Below are 21,833 nucleotides of genomic sequence, written 5' to 3' on the forward strand. Positions count from 1 at the left end.
ACCAAGTACCTACTATTTGGTGTTGATAGCATTTAATTTTTCCGAGATATGTAATAGTTAACATTTTTTAAGCTAGCTACACAAAAATTTATTCATCAATAATTTTCACATTTTTTGGACCAAACAAAATCCTTTTGATAACTTAGTATCATTTCTATGAGAAGAGCGTACATGCCAAGATTCACGCAGATCGGAAAAAAATCCCAAGTAGAAGTTTTAAAAAGTAGGTTTTCCAGTTTTCGCAATTTTGCCGGAAAAAGTCATCCCCCAAATCTGCCTGACCATGCCTACATGATTCAACCCTTTTCAGGGAATCTGAGGATATGAGGTTTTAATGTGCGATACACGGTGCGGGAGTTATAGACAAAAATGCATATGCCTTGGTTCTATGGCCCCCTGCTGGTGGACATATATAATTGTTTGCGTCTCAGTTCCATGCAGGGGTCTGGACCAACCCTCCAAATGTCAGCGCTCTACCATGTACGCTTTAGGCTGCAGGAACAGCTGGAGCCGGATTCCCTGCATTCACTGGAATGGGACCAATGCATTAGGAATGCAAAGGAGGAATGTGTGGGACTGGATTTGTTGTAATAAATTACACCCACATTGACCAATCATTACCAAACTTTACAGCTGGTCTCAGGAGTGACCCTTTATCATGCTCACCAAATTTTTTGTGAATCGGAACCAACTTTTTTGTGACTTGGTGTTTCGCTTTTTATAGCGCCCCCTATGTCCGATTTGCACCAAATTTGGTACAGACCATCTGGCTGACCTCTAAAAGAAGTATATAAGTTTGATGTTGATAGCATATACTTTGACAAAGATATTCAAGAATATGTGTTTTTTTCACTAGCAAAAAAATTTGTTCGTTCATATTAGCACATTTTTTACAGCAGCAAGCTGATGTGATAACTTTAGATCAGAAGCCTCTGGAGATTGTCTGTGCAAAGTTTGAAGCCAACGGGGCTTAAACCCTAGTAGGAGTTCGAAAAGTATGTTTTCGATATCTAGCAACTTAGAAAGAAAAATATGCAGTGGAAGTGGGTGGGGCCTATGTCAAAGACTCATCTCTATCGAAGGAATACAAAGATGTAAGTTATGAATGTGTCATTCAAATTTGGAAGTTATAGGCAAAAACGCATATTTGTCCGTTATAGCGCCACCTAGTGGCGCACATCCACAGTTTTTGCTCTGGTAGATCTGTGTCCTATTCTATAGGGTCCATAGAAATTTCACAGCCCTCAGCAGAACAGTTCAGCTGTAGGAAATGTTTGTTGTTTAACTTGTAATAAGCCACGCCCACATTGTTCAGCCACACCCACCTTCAAGATATTGCCTCAAGAAGGGCCCTCCATCATACCCACCAAATTTCGTAGAAATTGGTGCAGCCATTTAAGAGATATAAATTTTCCACATTTGCAGCGCCCCCTAGTTGCCAACATTCACCAAATTTGGCTCATACCCTCACAGTCACATGAGAACCAAGGATCTAAGATCTGGTGTTGATAGCATTTATTTTGACCGAGATATGTAACACTTAGCATTTTTTTAGCTAGCTACTGAAATTTGTTTGTTATAATTTGCACATTTTTCGACTGAACAAAATTCTTGTGATAAGTTAGATCAGGTCCATGAGAAGACTGTATGTGCCAAAATTCACGCAGATTGGACAAACTCCCAAGTCGGAGTTCGAAAAAGTAAGTTTTTCAATTTTTCCGATTTTGCGGGGGAAAAAGTCATGGCGGAAATGGGCGTGGCCTAGCTCACTTGATTCATTACTATTCAGGGAATCTGACGATATAAGGTTTTTTGAATGTGCGACATACGGTGTGGGAGTTATAGACCAAAACGCATTATCCTTGATTATAGCGCCCCCTGCTGGTGACTATATGCGCATTTTTGCGTCTGAGGTCCCTGCAGGGGTCTGGACCAACCCTCCAAATTGCACCGCTGTACCATGTACGGTTTTGGCTGCAGTAACAGTTTTATCAACGGAAGAATAAAAATAATGAATAATAATAATAATAATAATAATAATAATAATAATAAAAAAAAATCCGTACAAAAACAATAGGGTTCCACAGCACCGCTGGAACTGTGGAACGCGTATGCTGGCATACGCGTCCCCCAGTCCCCGCGGGCTTGGCCCCCTAATGAAACTATTACATCAGAAACATTTTGCATCCACCCACAGAGTAGGAATTACATCTGACTGAACCTGATAAGCCGTTGGTAATTACAGTAATTACAGTCACATATTTACCCCCCCCCCCCCATTTGTGTGTCTGAAGGGGGGCAGCAGCCTCTGCACTGCCCCCAGTACAGTCCATTACTGTACTGGTCTTCTAACTGCACTGGATCAAACTGATGTCAGAGTTTTACCCTGGACTAAGACACAAGAGCACATTACACCACTTCAGTTGCAAGTTGCAGGATAAATGTTGCTGCTACTCATCTAAAGGTCAACAGTACATTAGTGATATGTTTAAGGAATATAAACTGAGTAGGACTCCTCAGGTCAGCTAGACAAGCCCTGAGACAAGACTGAATATGGAGAAGCAACATTTAGCCGTTATGCTGCAAAAAACTGGAATGAAGTGGCAGTAGAGCATAGATTTGCCCCAAACGTAGACATTTATAAATCTATGGTGAAAACATTTTTCTGTTAATGGGCTTTATGCACAGCTCCACTACTTCCTGAACTTCAGGTGGCTCCTTTATTTCCTGTCTGTCATTATTGGACACACTGATTCATCCAGGTGTGTCTGCTACTTTATGTTGTGACTACTGATTAATTACACACACCTGGATTAATCAATGTGTCCAATAATGAAAGACAGGAAATAAAGGAGCCACCTGAAGTTCAGGAAGTAGTGGAGCTGAGTACAGAGTCCATGTGGCTGTGAATGAACTCTAGAACTTAAACACTTTTTTTGTCATTGGACTGAAAGTCGACATTCATTCTAATTGTTATGTAAGTCTGGAGGACTACATATTCATGTTAATGCAGATTTTATTACATTATTTTATCCATCCATCCATCCATCCATCAATCCATCCATCCATGTATCATCCATCCATCCATCCATTAATCTATCATCATCCATCCATCCATCCATTAATCTATCATCATCCATCCATCCGTCCGTCCATCCATCCATCCATCCATCCATCCATTAATCTATCATAATCCGTCCGTCCGTCCATCCATCCATTAATCTATTATCATCCATCCATCCATCCATTAATCTATTATCATCCTTCCATCCATCCGTCCATCTGTCCATCCATCCATCCATTAATCTATCATCATCCATCCATCCATCCATCAATCTATCATCATCCATCCATCCATCCATCCTAGGTGCCTGAACCACTCAACCACCTTCTCTGGATGTGGAGGAGCAGCGGTTCTACTCTGAGCCAAACTCCTCCTCCTATCTCTGAAGGAAGGAGAGTCTAGCTCCTTTCTGCAGACGAAACTCATTTCCTCCATTTCCATTTCCAGTGATCTTATTCGTTTGGTCACTACCCACATCCTGCACTCTTATCTAATTATATTTAGTTAATTTTCTGATCTATTATTGATTAAGCACTTACGATAATTGTGGAATTTTTGCCCAATGACACCAAAAACACTGCATTACATCTTTAGCAACAACTGAGCAGAAAACATCCAATCACGTGCTGCAAATTCAATCATAACTTTGAGAAAACTGAGAATACAAAGTGCAGTTTTATTACCTAGTGGTATAGGTCAAAGACAGAAAACATCACATTTGGCCGTCAGCCAGAGTGTAAAGCAAGTTTATCATGTCAACAATTTAAATTGTGTCTTATATTAAATATATTCACTCTGGTGGATTGCTTCAAGGCTCGCAGGGCTCCCTAGATCTCCCTGTGACACCCATGTATTATGTATAAGCATAAGCACAATGAATAAGTCAGGAGATAAATGAATAATTAGAGTTTATTTTTCCATTTCTGTTTTTGGGTGACCTGGTTGATAGTGCATTCTTTATCCTGACTGAGTGGAAAATGCGGTAAACTGCTGAGACCAGCAGAAGAAGAGATGGAAAAAGTGAGAGGAGGGTGTAGAAAGAAAGAAAGGGGAAGAAAGAGGAAGGACAGTTGAATCTATCTCTCAGTGCTATCCTTCCCTCTGGGCATTTCCCTGCTGGCACAAGATATGTGGATGCAGCAGTATTTTAAAACCTCCGCCATCCATGAGTGTTTATATACTTCTGGGTGTTTTACCTTACGTATTCGTAAAAACAGGTTTTCTATTTGTGCACGAAAACAACAGCTTAGAATGCGCGTACGAATGCATGTGATTATGCGTGTGGGTGTTTGTTTGCTGATGTTTGTTCCTGTATTTCTGCTCGTCTGCTTTGTTTGTGACTCACCATTCCCCTCACCAGATGCTTCACAGCCATCTTCATCATCACAGTCGTCTCCGCTGCCTCCCTCTGTCTGCGCACTCCCTCCCTCCTCTTCCTCCCCCCTTCCTCTGGATTTGCTCGCCCAACCAAGCTCCACTAACAGCTCCTAAACACAACACAAACACACAAAATGCATGTTACACAGAGCGCCCACGTGATTTAAACATCTGGTTAAGCTACATAAAGTGCAAAAGTAGATCATAAAAAACTATAATAGGGTTAAAGGTCAAGCGATATAGTCCACTGTGATGATAATTTAATAATCAGAGAGGAATTAAGTAAAAGGAGCTCTTTTATTATATTAAGTTTCTGTCTTGCAAAGTACCTGAAGGCCTCAAAAATATGCACACAAACAAATATGGTCAAACTCATGAACACACCCAGGGACACATGCCGGTCTCAGAGCAGACTAAAGGGTAATTGGGGTCACGCCATCCGTGTTGACTCCATATTTTCTACAGCTCAGTTAAGGCACAGTGTGGATGCTGTGGCATGTTAATTATGAAACTGTATGAAAACGTCATGCAGGGCTGAGCGATATAATCTGTTTTTTTAGAAGGACCGCACAGATTGCATCATTAAATAAACAAACTAGAAAAGCACTCGGAGAGCACAGACCTCCGCCAAGGCAGATCAGCCCCCCCCCCATCACCACCAAAATTAAATCAATTGTGCCTTGTGACAGTATCAACATTTCCTGAAAATTTCATCAAAATCCTTCCATAACTTTTTGAGTTATCTTGCTAACAGACAAACAATCCCCCCACCCCCACCCCCCATCACCATCAAAACGGAATCCTTTATTCCTTGTGCCGGTATGAACATTTCCTGAAACTTTCATCAAAAACTGCCCCCCCCAATCACCACCAAAATTGAATCATTTGTTCCATGTGCCATAATCAATATTTCCAGAAAATTTCATCACCCCCCCCCCCCCAGATCACCATCAAAATTGAATCATGTGCTCCTTGTGCCAGTATCAACATTTCCTGAAATTTCATCCAAATTTGCCCCCCCCCCCCCCCCCCCACGAGTTACCACCAAAATTGAATCATTTGCTCCTTGTGCCAGTATCAACATTTCCTGAAATTTCATCCAAATTTGCCCCCCACCACCACCACCACCAAAATTGAATCATTTGTTCCTTGTGCCAGTATCAACATTTCCTGAAATTTCATCCAAATTTGCCCCCCACCACCACCACCACCAAAATTGAATCATTTGCTCCTTGTGCCAGTATCAACATTTCCTGAAATTTCATCCAAATTTGCCCCCCACCACCACCACCACCAAAACTGAATCATTTGTTCCTTGTGCCAGTATCAACATTTCCTGAAATTTTCATCCAAATCCTTCCATAACTTTTTGAGTTATCTTGCTAACAGACAGACAAACAAACCCCCTCCCATCACCATCAAAACTGAATCATTTGTTCCTTGTGCCAGTATGAACATTTCCTGAAACTTCATCAAAAACTGCCACCCCGCCCATCACCACAAAAATTGAATCATTTGTTCCATGTGCCATAATCAATATTTCCAGGAAATTTCATCACCCCCCCAGATCACCACCAAAATTGAATAATTTGCTCCTTGTGCCAGTATCAACATTTCCTGAAATTTCATCAAAATCACCCCCCCCCCAAAAAAAATTGCATCATTTGTTCCTTGTGCCAGTATCTACATTTCCTGAAATTTCATCAAAATTTGCCCCCCCCCCCCTTCCCCATTACCACCAAAATGTAATCATTTGTGCCTTGTACCAGTATCAACCTTTCCAGAAAATTTCATCAAAATACACCACCACCCCCCAGATCACCACAAAAATTTCATCATTTGTTCCTCGTGCCAGTATCAACATTTCCTGAAAACTTCATAAAAATCCGTCTATAACTTTCTGAGTTATCTGGCTAACAGTCAAACAAACAAACAAACAAACAAACAAACAAACCCTGATGAAAACATAACCTCCTTGGTGGAGGTAATAAATAAATAATAGCGTTTTCCTACTCAGTTCAAAAATCATTGCATTGAGTGCTGTATCTCAGCTACAGTAAACGGTTTATTGTTTTGTTGCTGCCAAACAAATAAATGATGAAATAACTGCAGACACTGAAAAATATCCATGAGATGCTGGTCTGAACTCTGACGTGCACCATGTCTGATTTATACAAATGAGCCATAATAGAGTCTAAAGACATTTTTGGTTTGTCATAATGCTCCGTTGGGGCAAATTATGCCGCCACAGCTTTGGTAATTAATGGAAATGCTGCAAATGTCTGAGACGTATGTACAGTTTGGAAAACGCGGACTCCTGTTTACTTCTTCTGGCTCTTGTCAAAATGTTGCAGCAAGTTAGATAACAACAATAACAAGAAGCCATTACACACAGCCCGAGCCACTGGAAACCAGAAAAAATAGGGAAGAAGCTATTAAAGTTTGGTTGTAACTTTCTTATATTATATAAGAGGTGGGAAAAAATTGCATTTACAGATAATGGATCGTCATTGTACCACCAAAGATTGTCATATGATCTATGATGATGTCTCCTACAGCCCAGGAACTCATTCATGGTTATTTTTAATATATAATCCAACATCCAAGTATTTTTTAAGCTCTTAAATACTGTGTTTTGACAAAGTCTGATTAACTCATAACTAGTATAAAATGATAAAAAACTAAGGAAAAAAATTATTTACAGTGACATGTATTATAATTGGTTGGTGGTGTGATGAATGTGTGTTGTAGAGAGTCAAGGTAGTAATTCCTGCTGGGGATGGAGATAAGGCAAGCCACTTTTAAAAAGAAAAAGATGTGTTGTACAAGATATATTGCACAGACATTATACTTAATTCTATTTCCCCGAAGATAACATTTTTATAAATACAGTTAAGCTGATCCCACTAAGATTGTAACATCTATCATGATGATTTATAACACCATCTGAGGGTGAAATTTGTCTGTTCAATTAAATATTACACAGACCAAACTGGGAATTAAGAGACTTCAGACTTAAAATTACATATGTTTTCATTTGTGATTACTGAAAGATGCCGGCTAATTCTAGTTACTAGTGTTTTCTCATCATAGTTTGTTGTTAGATGGTCACAAGGTAAATATTTTTCACTGTCTAAAGATATTCCAAAGTAAAACAAATTCTATATTATATATTTCTCTGCGATGTGACAGACAGTGGACATTTTAATCACATAAGGAAAACCCACGATGAAACTTAAATGTGTTTTCTTCTTTTGGAATATATCTTATCCCTTGCTACAGGCAGGAAACACTTAATTTCAGCAACTTTTTTTTATTTTTTTTTTACTTTTATTGGGTTATGGTGATCCGTTATCGATGAATGCACCTGACCAGTACCAAAAAAAGCTAAATATTGTACCACTGTGCTTCCTATTCTGTTACTGCCCTGTCTGTGCTGTTGCTAAGTGGCTATCTCTGTATGTCTGCAGATGTTCACAATGGTTAGTTTTCATACACAAATCCCTCCCTGAGCTTTTTCCTTCCAATTTGTATATATACAGTACATGTGGAAAAAAAAAAAATCAATATGGTCTGCACTTTCAAAATAATCTACAAATGTTGGTCCCCTGAGTTAGAACACAATTGCTTTTAGATACGCTGCCATTTTTTCTCCCGTGGAATAACGTACAGAAGGACCTGGAATTGTCAGAGCAGGTTACAACAGGGGATTGAATTTGCACCTCTTTTTGTCCTTGTTTGTACTGTTTGTATTTATGTAAAATGCTTCTGCTGCTCTCTTCATTGGCTCAATCTGAATTTTATGAAACTTTTACCCGGTTGAAAAAAAGGCTGTAATGGAAAATATGCCACAGCAGGCATTTATGCACAGTGTGTCCGTGACTGTAATTAAAAAAAAAAAAAAAAAGAACAGCACATGAAAAGGAATATTTAGATGTACTGGGAAAGGTTTCAATATGAACAACCATGACCTTTAAAACCTTCAAACTGGCAAAGAAATACAAGACACACCACCAAGTACGAGTTTAAAGAATTAAAATAGCAAATGGTGATGTATTGTACATGTCTTCAGGTGAGTTTGTGCTGGAAAGATGCGAGGCGGATGCATACGGAGAGACATCTGGCCCCCACCAAAGCTGGGTTTGGGGCAGCCGAGGAAACAAGGGGAACCAAGGTTATTCTATGACAGCATGTCCAAAGGGACATGAAGACGGACCAGACAATGTGTGGTGATTCACCATCTTGTCATCAGACTGCAAATGAGGGCTGAGGGAGGACGAAAATACATTACAGCAGGATTTCCAGCAGGACTGTGTTTTCTTAGTCATGTGGAAAGAAAGCCTAGAATTGAAATAGAATTTGAGCAATGTGGCTGTGAAACTCTTCAGTAAAACTAACAGTACAGTTATTTCAGGTGTGTGACGGCAGGGGTCTGTCCTGTGTATTGAACTGCAGGAGAAATACTACAAAAAAAGTACAAAGATAAGAATTTTAATAACAAAAATGCAGAAACCCATTAATTCTTTAGAACTGCTTAAGAAAATTACACTGGAATAGGCATTAAAACAAAGTGTTAGGTTAAATGTTACGTGAATTACTGCAAATATAGTAAATTGACTACCATACTAACAGGAAAAATATCAATAATATATCAACCAGATCATTTTAAGATGCAAACTGACATCTGAAACGGCGTATTAGAACCTATTACCTGTTTTTAAAAAAAAACATATTTTTTTTACTGATCAACATTATTATTGTACAAGATAAACCAGTGACCAGATAAACCAGTTTTTTATTGGGCCATGGGTGTATGGAATGGATTGCCAGGGTTTCTGTTGTTTGAAAATTATAGAAAATGTTTTCAAAAGAAATTAAAACTTGTCTTGTTCTCACAACAGACATGATATTGAAAGAGTATTGACACTATTGAACGATGTCTTATGATTTATATCAGAGAGCTATTGTTTTGTGACTGAGTATAAATGTATAGCAGTTATTTTGTTTATTTATTTATTTCTACTGCATTCGCTGTTGTATCATATGTCTCTTGTGTGTGTGTGGGCCTGAATGGTGTAAAATTAATGTAAATAGTTAAACTTGTAATGTAATGTAGAGGAGATCCCAGGAAAAATAGCAACTGGTGTTTCAGTTGCTAATGGGGATCTTAAATGAAATGAAATGAAATGACATGAAATGAAATGAAATGAAATGGTGGAGGTTAACAACACTATTGTCAGTGTTTGGTTTGTTCTTTCTGGGTTATTGTAGCTACACAATGGGCTTTCTGAAAGGAGAACTCCACCCCCCATGTATATTAACTCTTTCATGCATAGTGGTCACTACAGTGGACAGTTACTCTACAGCTTTACTCTTGTATATTCATGGGTTTTGTTGTTTTGGTTCCATATCAACCAACACAGTGGACACTTATGAATCATCTCATAAACTGCAATTCATACCATTATTGTAACTTTGCTGTTCTTGATTGGTTCTTGAGTGGAAATCAGTTGTTAATATCTATTTTTTGCATATTATCTCCATGAAGTGAGTAATAACTAGTATTAGAATATGTTAAAATGTGAGAAAACATCAGATTAGTTGCATTAAACATGGTTTCATTTCACTGTTTTCATATCACTTTATGATATTGGGTTTTAAATACATGTTTCTTTGCTTCAAGAATAAAATTCATGGTGTAGCTGAGTGGACATTTTTGTAACTCCATGAAAAACAGGTTGAGTTAAAAAAAAAAAATAAATCAATCACATTGATTTTATTTTCATGCCTAAACAGGGATAAAAACACTCAGGAAAAAAAAAAAAATCTTGATTAAGGTTCTCATAATTCATGCATGAAAGGGTTAAGTCCAGATATGAAATTATCTAGGAAATGTTAAGTTTATATTAAAAACAGTGTGCATAAAAATCTCCTTCAAATAAAGGCACTGGCCACTATTTGTGAAAATTCAGTATGTCAAGGCAATAAGGTACCCCAAACTATGTATAAAGATATACACATTATAAAATGTATCTACAGGGTGTCCCATAAGTCTCCATACATAGGAGACATAATACATATGGTTCTAACATGTATTTCTTTATATTTCTTCTTTATAGTTCGTCAGCAGTGGAGGACACGCATTGAAATGTGTTCCCGACAAAATGGCAGTCATATAGAGCATATTATATAAATAAAAATGATTTATGTCAAGAAACGTTTATTTTTCCTATGTATGGAGACTTATGGGACACCCTGTATAACTGGCTCTAGATCAGGGGTCTCAAACTCAGATCCTCGAGGGCCGGTATCCTGCATGTTTTAGATGTTTCCCTCTTCCAGCACACCTGACGGTCGTTATCAGGCTTCTGCAGAGCTTGATGGTAGGCTTATCATTTGAATCAGGTGTGTTGGAAGAGGGATACATCTAAAACATGCAGGATACCGGCCCTCGAGGACCGGAGTTTGAGACCCCTGCTCTAGATAATGCAGAACATTTTATTTTTAGGTGACACAAGTGAAAAAAATACTTTAGGATTTTGGGAAACTGCAAGTGATAGTGGACATGGTCCTCTAATTAAGTCATCCTTGGCCATGTTGTCATGGAATGTCACAGCAAAAAAAAAAAGTGGATAATGAGTGTTGAGACCACTGCCCTTTTCTATTAAGGGGCAGTCCTCACTGGACTGATTAGGAACGCACTGATTGGCTGAGTACGTACATACAAATTCTAATTGCGAGGCTATGTGAGTAGCTACGCAGATAGAATCCCATTAGAGGGCAAAGCCTGTGTAAATCACAACCCAGCGCGGCAAAGGTCTAATTAACACATAACACAAAATGGGACAGTGAGAGATAAGACGAGACACAGGGTGAGACAGGAAGACACAGACCTCCAAACCACAGCTGATGAAATCATTAAAATTCCAGGGATGCTCCTTTGTCCTGTTTTATATTTTGTCCCTCCTCTGTTCTGTGGTGCTGTGTAAATGGCACACATGACAGGCATGAATAATAATTAATAAATGGCATACATTAATGTGTGTGCCTCAGATGAATGGCTTCCCCCACAGAGAAACACAGTCTAGGACCAAGATTTCCAGAGGTGACTCTAAACTTGTTCAAAGACAACATCAACTCACAGTGTGTACTATGTGTACACAGGGGAATGTGCACGAAATCAATTTATTAAAAAAGATTTAAAAACTGTGCACCCTGTGGAACTGAAAACAGACTGAAATGCAGAGTAAAGGTAGCAGTAAATAAACGTAACAACAATGTAATGCAAAAAAAAAAGACTAATTAAGTTACAGTTACTAATCCAAATGACCAGGCATTACATAGAACTATATAAATTTCAGTAAATAGCCTTAGACACACTATTTTCATTGTCATCTTGATATGAACAAATGATAATAACAAAGTTTGGGGGTTTGTTACAATTGCATTCCTCAGTATGAAAACATTTGACTTGTTCCTGCAGATGTGGGACATGTATTGACACCATTTGTCCAGTTAGGGTTAGATGAACTCCATCAGATTCATTGGTTTCAATTTATTTAATTTATTCGATTTCAATTTGATGCAGAGTTTCTTAAAGTATTGCAACTCATGTCATCATCACAATAACGGCATTGCACTTCAGAGATTTTCCTCATCTCGTGAAACTTACGAAGAATATAATTAAGTTAGTGTCTCTGCATCGCTTGTCTGTGCAGGAGTGTTTTATTTTGGCATTTGACAGGGCAAATATGAGTGTATAGCGTCAAGGTTATGAGGGTTTATAAGGGGCTGCTCTGTGTCTACATAGTCTACCCTTCCTCCTGTTTGGAATCACCTGCCAATCTAATCCACTGCTGTATTTAAATTGCGTGAAAAATAAATTAAAAGGTATTCAAGTGTAAAAAAAGAAAATTATTTTAATCAACTGCTACCTTACAAACCTGTCATTTGTAACCATAGATTCTATATGGGCATCATTATGTTGATTTCCTCCCACTGTGCAAAATTTAAGCCAACATCCTGCCTCTATGACACAATTTGTTTCTAGTTTTTTCAGTACAACCCAACAGTGGGATCCTATATGTGGCTGCCTGATTAGTTCCTGATCGAGCATGGGATATGTCACTATGGGAGCCTCCTCAACCCCCTGCTGTTTATAGTTATATTCTATGTTTATAGTCATGCTAGTGCATTGACCCATGGGGAACTGTGTGTTCTAGATGTGGTAGCTTTTATGCTGGGGAGAGCTAACTGTTGGGAAAAGATGTCTATATTTTTGTAAGTACTGGCATAAAAATTGTTTGGTAAGTCATTCTTTAAAATTTAAATAACAATTAACATATATTAATACTGATATCTAGGGACTGAAGTTAGTAAATGTGTCATTTCTGTTTTTAACCCAGTGGTTCTCAACCTTTTTTTGCTCGTGACCCCATTTTAACATCACAAATTTCTGGTAACCGCAGACATTCAAAACAGAGACTTTTTTTTTTTATATATAAAATTAATTTGTTTTTGATCATGTAATAGTTTGCTATACTATGTTGCAAATAAACATTAATTTTAGATGACATTTAAACTATATAATGTACATAATTATGGATGGAGGCAGAAAAGCCAGGTGTAGATTACTGCATAAAGTGAGAATTTTATTTTCCTTGGTCAGGATATGTACAGTCAGTCCAGCTTGGATTTACAATTAATACTGGATTACAATTAATACTGAACAAGCAATAATTCAAACTATGAATTATGAAAGAGCTGCAGCATCTGAAACTGACCACAATGACCATTTGACAGATAAACAGTACCACAGTGCTTCAGTTTCAGCTTCAGTTTGTCATGTCTTTTATGGATTGTGATTGTCTCTCTCAACTCACTATATATTTTTTATTAGTATGTTTTATTATTTTTTATCAATTACTAGATATTTCAGGTGACCCCATTTGAATTCCAGGCGACCCCACGTGGGGTCCCGACCCCAACATTGAAAAACACTGCTTTAACCCCTGAGACATTATTTCACTGAAAGAGGCTAAATCAGTCCAACTGCTTTTTGGCACTTGGTTGAAGTCCAAAAACCAGTGGTGGAGAATCCCAGCTCCATAAAGTAAAAGTCCTGCCATGTATTGGTTCTACCTGTTCACTTAACACAGGTGATTCCACTAATTATCCCATCTACCTGGATGAGGAGTTGTGCTCATCAAAATGGGCTGGTGCAGTGAATGGGCTGAACAAATACATGGCGGGATTTTTCCTTTATGGAGCTGGGATTCTCCACCGCTGGGTTTCAGTGGCTGTTACATGTAAGACAGCATGTTCTCTGTTGTTTTATGTGAATTTAAGATAAACTTATTTCTGGTAGTATTTAAATATGCACTTTTTTGGCTAATCATAATCAGGAATAAAACAACCCCCATTAAGTCATAAATAACCAGTGGTGGAGAATCCCAGCTCCATAAAATAAAAGTCCTGCCATGTATTTGTTCAAACCATTCACTGAACCAGCCCATTTTGATGAGCACAACCCCTTATCTGGGTAGATGGGATAATTAGTGGAATCACCTGTGTTAAGTGAATAGGTAGAATCAATACCTGGCAGGACTTTTACTTTATGGAGCAGGGATTCTCCACCACTGCCAAAAACAGTCAAATCTCAGTAAAAACACAGTAAAAAAAATAATAATATAAAGGACAATCACGATAACACTGCAAACAACAGTAAAAACAAAAAACGACAAGGAAAACTGTGTAAAAAGAAGCCCAAACCGTCTATTTTTACAGCGAGTCAGGCTGACTCACTGCTCTGTGTTTTGCCCTCTATTGCACAGGTGGCAAGGGGTGCACTGAGCATGCTCAATGGAAATCGATGTCAGTGGAAAGCGCAAGATCTACTCTATCAGCACATTTAGAAATTTTTTCCTACTGAGCAAACAGTTGAATTTTTATGAATATTTAAAATAAATCATTCGTTAAGAACGCTCACCAGAGTCACGTCAGGGGTAAAAGGTTTAACTTCATTTTCTCTCATGCAGCGTTTTACTGCACTTCCTGTCAACCATCATGGGCATAGTAACATGATTGTAAGGCTATTGTATTCCAAAATTACTAATATCTCCCAAAATATTGGTCCTATCAACTTGCTGAGATATTTAATGTGGAGATGAGATTATTCCTCAACTGTAGGTACCAAACTGGCCAGTTGAAAATGTCTCAATTTCTCAGAGCCGCACAAACACACACACGCACACACACACACACACACACACACACACACACACACACACACACACACACGCACACATAGATGCACTGAGATCTTCCAGTATTATGATATAGATTCTGTTTATACTTATATTCTATTCTATTTTTTTTTTGCATTTTTTCCTTATGTTCATTTTGCCTAAGGGGGCCTTCAAATTTTGTAATTTCAGTTCTTCCGTATATGATGTGTACAGGCACGGAAAAAATTATTAGACCATCAAAAGTTATCAAAAACATTATGCAATCAAGTATTAACTCCTGCGTGTATCATGTGACTAAAACAGACAGAAAAGAAAACATGGAATGCCTAAAGCACTGTTTTTGTCAATACAATGCCATAGCTATTGATGTACGAACTGAAGTGATTTTGGTTATTATCAAGAAAAGCATGAAAAATGACTAGATATCAGCTCTGAAATTAAACTCTTATGAGCCATTTTTGTTGTTATCATTATATTTGTCCAAACAAATGTACCTTTAGTTGTACCAGGCATCAAAATGAACAAGAAACTGAAGAAAACAAGGGTGGTCTAATATTTTTTTCCATGACTGTATATAGCAAAACTGGCAATAAACTGACTTTGGCTTTGACTATCACCTGTTTTCACAAATTAAAGACTCATCAGAAAGAAGGCAACTTAAATGGAACTTAATGGAATCCACCAGAATCATCAGAAATCATCTTCAGGAAAAATGTATCAGACATGTAGTTGGAGTTTTTGTTTTGGTCAAAGTTTCAAATGTGTAATATAAAGGAAACAAGTCCCTCTAAGGCTTATACTACAAACACCATGGAGGGATTATCTATTTTCATCTTTACATCTTTATAGACAGTCATTTCAAGATTCTAATGATATATTATAACATGCATATGCATTTCTCAGTCTCTGCAATGAGTGGTAATTGAAATACTGCATGCGAAAAGCAATGAAACAGGAAGAAAAACAGACCAAAATGTGTAGTATTTAGTTTAGTGTGACCTCTCATTGCACTTAACAAGTCAAATAAAGTCTTCTGGGCAGACGGTGTAAGATTTATTGCACTAATTAACTGATATTTACAGATTTCATGCAACATATGTCAAATGTTTCTTAATAATTGGGCAAATTTTCATCATGCAAACAGAGGTCACACAATATACTGACTTTCAATACCATGCATAATATTCTTCTGTATTTACTTGTATCTAAAAATACTAATAAACAAACATTTGGCTCATTACAACCCTGCAAAAAAAAAAAAAAAAAAAAACTATGCTATTTGCACCGTCATATATATCAACCTTCTCTTTGGTTTGTATAATGACATGTTACTGTGTAAATAAAACAGCCTTATCGGACACTAATAGTGAGAAAAACATTGATCTAACCTTTATCCTCATTGTGTTCATGTGCATGTGATCATGTTAAAACATCCAGCGAGGCTTCAGTGTTCATTAAATCAAAGACTAACACATACAAGTTACACAGACTTAATGAGCCTGAGAAAGTAAATCTCATACATAAATGATTACACGGTGCGTGTGTGGTTTGTGTGTGTCTGTGCATGACTAATGCTGAATTGGCATTTCTTCCATGTAAACATGATTAATGGACTCACTACCAAAATTAGACAGACCGCAAAAAAAGCAATATCAGCAAAAAAAAGAATAAAAGAACTCAACCGTGACCCATGTCATGATTTTTTTTTTGTTTTCAGCGAATATGACAAGACCATTACGGACACTTACATGAGCAGAACTGACCAGTTTAGCTTTAGTCATTTCATCTTCTGGCAGCCACACAATTCTTATGTGTTCAGACCTCAATTTACACCTTTATGGTATGAAAATACATAAATGAGCCACATTATTCCACTGGGTGTCATGTTCCTTTATTGCAATGAGTGTGGGCAATTAAACACATGCTGCGCTACAGCTTTAATGCCTTGAAAAACACAGCCAAAAAAGCCTCTACTGAACCTTTTTGCATAACGTGATAGTGTCCAGCTGTTTTAGGAGAAGTATTCATCCTTTTTAACAACACCTACAGCTAAACTGGATGTGTTTGGGGTTGTATGTTGAAAGGTTTTTGCAGCATTTGTTCAGAATAACAATGAGGACATGGCCATTCTTTAACCCTGTAAAGATTGGACCATTAAATCCACTGACTGCAGTGAAATGGACAAGCTAACGTCCGAAACTAGCGTATGTCATGAATAATTTCATAAAAGGACAGACCTCTGCGACAAACTTTTCACTTCTAAGCTAACACTACGCAGATCCAACAGTACAATTTTTTTTTCTCTACTGTATACAGCAAAAAGACCAGTGTTGATTCAACTCCCATAGAGTTCAATTTAACACTTTTTGAGGGTTTATATAGCGCCACACTCCCCAGAGTTAAATTAACAGTTTTTAACCCTGTAAAGCCTGAACCATTAAATCACTGACTGCAGTGAAATGGACAAGCTAACAGTCCGAAACTAGCGTATGTCATGAATAATTTCATAGAACGAAAGACCTATAAGACTAACTTTTCACTTCGAAGCTAACATGACACAGATCCAACAGTACAATTATTTTTTCTCTACACTGCAAAAAGACCACTGATGATTCAACTCCCATAGAGTTCAATTTAGCACTTTTTCAGGGTTTATATAGCGCCACACTCGCCAGAGTTAAATTAACACTTTTTAACCCTGTAAAGCCTGAACCATTAAATCACTGACAGCAGTGAAATGGACAAGCTAACGTCCGAAACTAGTGTATGTCATGAATAATTTCATAAAAGGACAGACCTATGCGACAAACTTTTCACTTCTAAGCTAACACTACGCAGATCCAACAGTACAATTTTTTTTCTCTATACAGCAAAAAGACCAGTGTTGATTCAACTCCCATAGAGTTCAATTTAGCACTTTTTCAGGGTTTATATAGCACCACACTCGCCAGAGTTAAATTAACACTTTTTAACCCTGTAAAGCCTGAACCATTAAATCACTGACAGCAGTGAAATGGACAAGCTAACAGTCCGAAACTAGCGTATGTCATGAATAATTTCATAAAAGGACAGACCTATGCGACAAACTTTTCACTTCTAAGCTAACGCTATGCAGATCCAACAGTACAATAATTTTTTCTCTATACAGCAAAAAGACCAGTGTTGATTCAACTCCCATAGAGTTCAATTTAACACTTTTTGAGAGTTTATATAGCGCCACACTCCCCAGAGTTAAATTAACAGTTTTTAACCCTGTAAAGCCTGAACCATTAAATCGATGACAGAAAATTCTAGTTCTTTGAAACCGGAGTCTTTATTTGTCCTTCTGAACAACCAAAACATTTTTTTTTTTTTAATATCAATTTCCATGTATGAGTTTCAATTTTGTATCATATTTGATACATCAGGTCTCAATGCTCAAATATTATTTTTGAACAAACAAAAACATAATATAACACGAACATGTCTAACACATTGGTAACTCCTTTTCAAAATTCCTTCCTCATTAATGACAGTCTAATAGTGTCACTGGAACGGCCTCTGGTGAACAAATTCCTCCCCCCTGGTGGATAATCTGTGTATTGCATTTATCTAATAGTATAAATCAGGTTTTTCAAGTAAAAAAAAAAAATCACACTTATCATGTAGAGGGCTTCAAAACACATGTATCAAATATGCTACGTTTGGCGTTATAGGGTTAACAGCCAGACATAACCTGTTTTTCTGTTTTCTTCTTTTTTTTGTTTGCTCTTTAGCCCTGGTAGGTGTTTACTTGTCTGTGTTTCCTGTTTGCCTGGTTGCCTGTTTGTCTGACTGTTCAGCTGACAGCTTATCTAAAGGCTCCTGAACACAGCAGCTTGGTCTTCAGCACAAATAATGAATCACTGTTATGAACAACCTTGATGTATTAATAATCTACGGCATCATTTTTTAAAGGATCATCCATGTGAATCGTGCAGCCATATTACAAGGCTATCCAGAGCATTAAAAGTCTGACATAAATCCAGTTTAATTGTTGAATTCATTATTTTTTTTTACTGCTTGCCATTATCTACATCTGTTTGAAGGGCTGACATTTAGGTTGATTGGATTAAACACTTCACACACAACATGATAATAGATGACTGACAACCACTCGAAGGTGAGGACTCACAACAAACACATACACAACCCAGACGCACACTGCTGGAACACCTTTACCAACGCAAAGGTACGAGGCTTTCAACACCACACTTAATATACAATACAGCATTACACAATTATCATTAGCATTATAAGTTACAATAGCCCTGGAGTGAAAGGAGAAGCTGTATTATTACTGAAACTTTACCCAATATTTAACAGAAATATGTATTTACAATCTCCTGCCAGTTTTTTTTTTTTTTTCAAAATGTAAAAACTAGAATTACTGTCCTATAGTTGTACGCTTGAAAATTACAGTTTATATCTGTCCAGATGCATTATACATCTAGAGAAGAATCTGAAGGAGGCTGATAACTGGTATTAACTGTTTTTAGATGAATGCATTTTTTTCCTTTTTTTTTTGAGAGTCACACCACATACACATCTTACACACTCCACCACGCACAAAACATTTACACAACCAAGACAGGACATTGATTCATACTCCCCAGTCAGTCAGACATTTTGTTTCTTTTGTATATTTTATGCCATATATCTTACCCCCCTCCCCCTTTCCCCACATTCTGATTACTCAATGTAAATGTAAATATAGTATAATATTGTACATAAGTCTCCTTGTCACTTGGTGTCACTTCAATAACCCTTTAAACACTTTAACTCCTTTAAGAAGGAGTTCAAAACATATCTTCTGAGGCAGGCATTTAGTAGGGTGGTCCTTATATGGGGTCAAAAAATTTTTTTTGGAAATGTTCGACTCTCACCCCCTAAATTTGTTAGGATGCCAATAAAAACAAACTGTGCAAAATTTCAGATTGTTTTGAAAAAATCTGGGGGTAGCTCAAGGCCTTTGAATATTTCCAAAATCGTTAAATATTGTATAAATTTCACCGTTCTTACAAACGCACGCCACATTACAAATTGGAATGCAACATTGCTTTTATTAACACCCACACATTAACTACATGTGCACAACTACACAATATATCCATAAAAAGGAACAAACAAACCAAAAAAGTTCATGCATGTATTCGCAAAAGATCGTAGAACTCAAGTCAGAATTATCGTCTTGTCTTCAGTTGAGTGATCGTAACTGTTGTCACATGTATATTACAAGTATGTTACAAAATAGCAAGAAACGAACAAAAATAGTGTCCTGCATTCATGACTGAATATTGAACTGAAAGATGCATGATGATAATGTTGATTAACAACTACTGTCACTCTGGAGCACTGAGCAGCGTGGCCTTTCTTGCATCGGAGTATTGTCTGTGCTTCACTCAGATTGATATGTTTTCATTGTCAAAGACATCCCACTACTAAAACACTAAACAGTGATTCCACACAAATTGTGCACAACAGCACCTTTTGGGGGAAACCCAAAATTAGGAGATGAGGTCAGCAAATCCAAGTAATATGGACATTTTAAGATTTATCTAGTGATGTGCTGACTGGGTAAAACCACCACATGTGGTTACCAACAGTCAGAATACATAATGCCTAGATCTACATGATCAAATGAACCAATTTCAGCCATAAATCATTAAACAGCATACCAGAAGCCTGGCACACAATGCAGCATATAACATGCGAAAAATACCGAATACGGTTAACTGTGTTAAATTTTAAACTTCTTGAGCAATCTCTAAATATTGGCTAATGTTCCTAAAATTTTGCCAGAATTTTTTTTTATTTATCCTAACAAATTGGTGGGGTGAGAGCATGAACATTTGAAAGCTGAAAAATAAGGACCACCCTTGCGTTTAGCCCGGGTTGATGTTTTATGGGCTTGTGTTATTGTGTTATTATGTGTTTCTCTATACTACTGTCTTGTTTTTATCCTGGCGTATATATGACGTTTTATTTAATTTATTTTAAGCTTTTACTAACATTTTATTTTAAACTTTAAAGCACTTTGTGATTTTATCTGTGGAGAGTGCTTTATAAATAAAATTTACTTACTTAATAAAGGTTTTTAAAAAAAAAGAATGAATATTAATATTTTTTTTCTTTACTTTTCTTATTTTTACTACAAAAATGGTTAAACATACGTAACACAAACAGCAGGATCAGGGAGTCACAACTTACATAGGGAAAGAAAAATAAATAAATAAAAAAATAAATATGCACTCTCACCCAGTGTAAATGTGTCTGTATATAAGTTACGCCAGGTTTAAGCAGGTAGCATTTTTGAAGTTACTGAGCTAAGAAAAGGGTCCACTTTTTCCAATGTCCTTCCCCCACATCCTTTTGTAGCCTCAGATTATAAATGATCTGCTCCATATGATGTAACTGATTCACAATATTTATAAAAGTGTGGCCGTGTTTTTGATGTATTAGCTTTCTTGCCGGAATATTAATGTCTGACACTGATATAACTCTAGTTTATAAATTCCAATGAGAAACAGGTTTACTTTACGGAATATAGCTTTGAATAATGGCCAAATAAAGACTTTTCACAGCATTATTTTCATGTCAAAGTCAAGCAAACCTTTGACTTTTTTGGATATAAAGTGTGATCACCTCATTTTATCCTATTATACATTTGTGTGATTTTGTTTTTTAATAATTATCCCCAAATGTAACGGTAACTTTAGCCTTTTTTACCTTTATCCATAAAAGTCAGTTCATCCTTGAGTAAAAGTGAAAGTTTGAACCAAATATGAAGAAGTCCCATCATGCAGTTCATGAGACAACTAGAAAAAAAAACAGTGTAACGCCTGCAGCGCAACACAATGAAACCAGTATCACTGCAACACTAAACACCGTATCAGCTCTAAAGATTATGAGTAACAAATATCAAGAGAAATATGAACATGTAATCTAAACCTAATTTAATAAACTAAGGGCAGGTAACATCACTCCTGCTGAATGCATCTTACGTCCATAAGTCGTAATATTATGATGATGGTTTTAACCCTTAAAGACCCAAACAGCCACTGGTGACCAAAAGTATCTACTGATCTACAATGTTTAGTGCCTGTTAATCCACTAATTCTATTAAT

General features: G+C 37.1%; 1 protein-coding gene across 1 annotated transcript in view; it reads right to left on the reverse strand.

Moving 5' to 3' along the window:
- Window positions 1-21,833, reverse strand: part of LOC115418666 (glypican-5-like) — a 122,826-nt gene that overhangs the window by 34,706 nt on the left and 66,287 nt on the right. The window contains exon 9 of the mRNA XM_030133207.1: window positions 4,410-4,551. Coding sequence (XP_029989067.1) covers window positions 4,410-4,551 — 142 coding nt within the window. The remainder of the gene's footprint in view (window positions 1-4,409; window positions 4,552-21,833) is intronic.

Source organism: Sphaeramia orbicularis, chromosome 4 (genome assembly GCF_902148855.1).
Source record: "Sphaeramia orbicularis chromosome 4, fSphaOr1.1, whole genome shotgun sequence".
NCBI classification, from domain to species: domain Eukaryota; kingdom Metazoa; phylum Chordata; class Actinopteri; order Kurtiformes; family Apogonidae; genus Sphaeramia; species Sphaeramia orbicularis.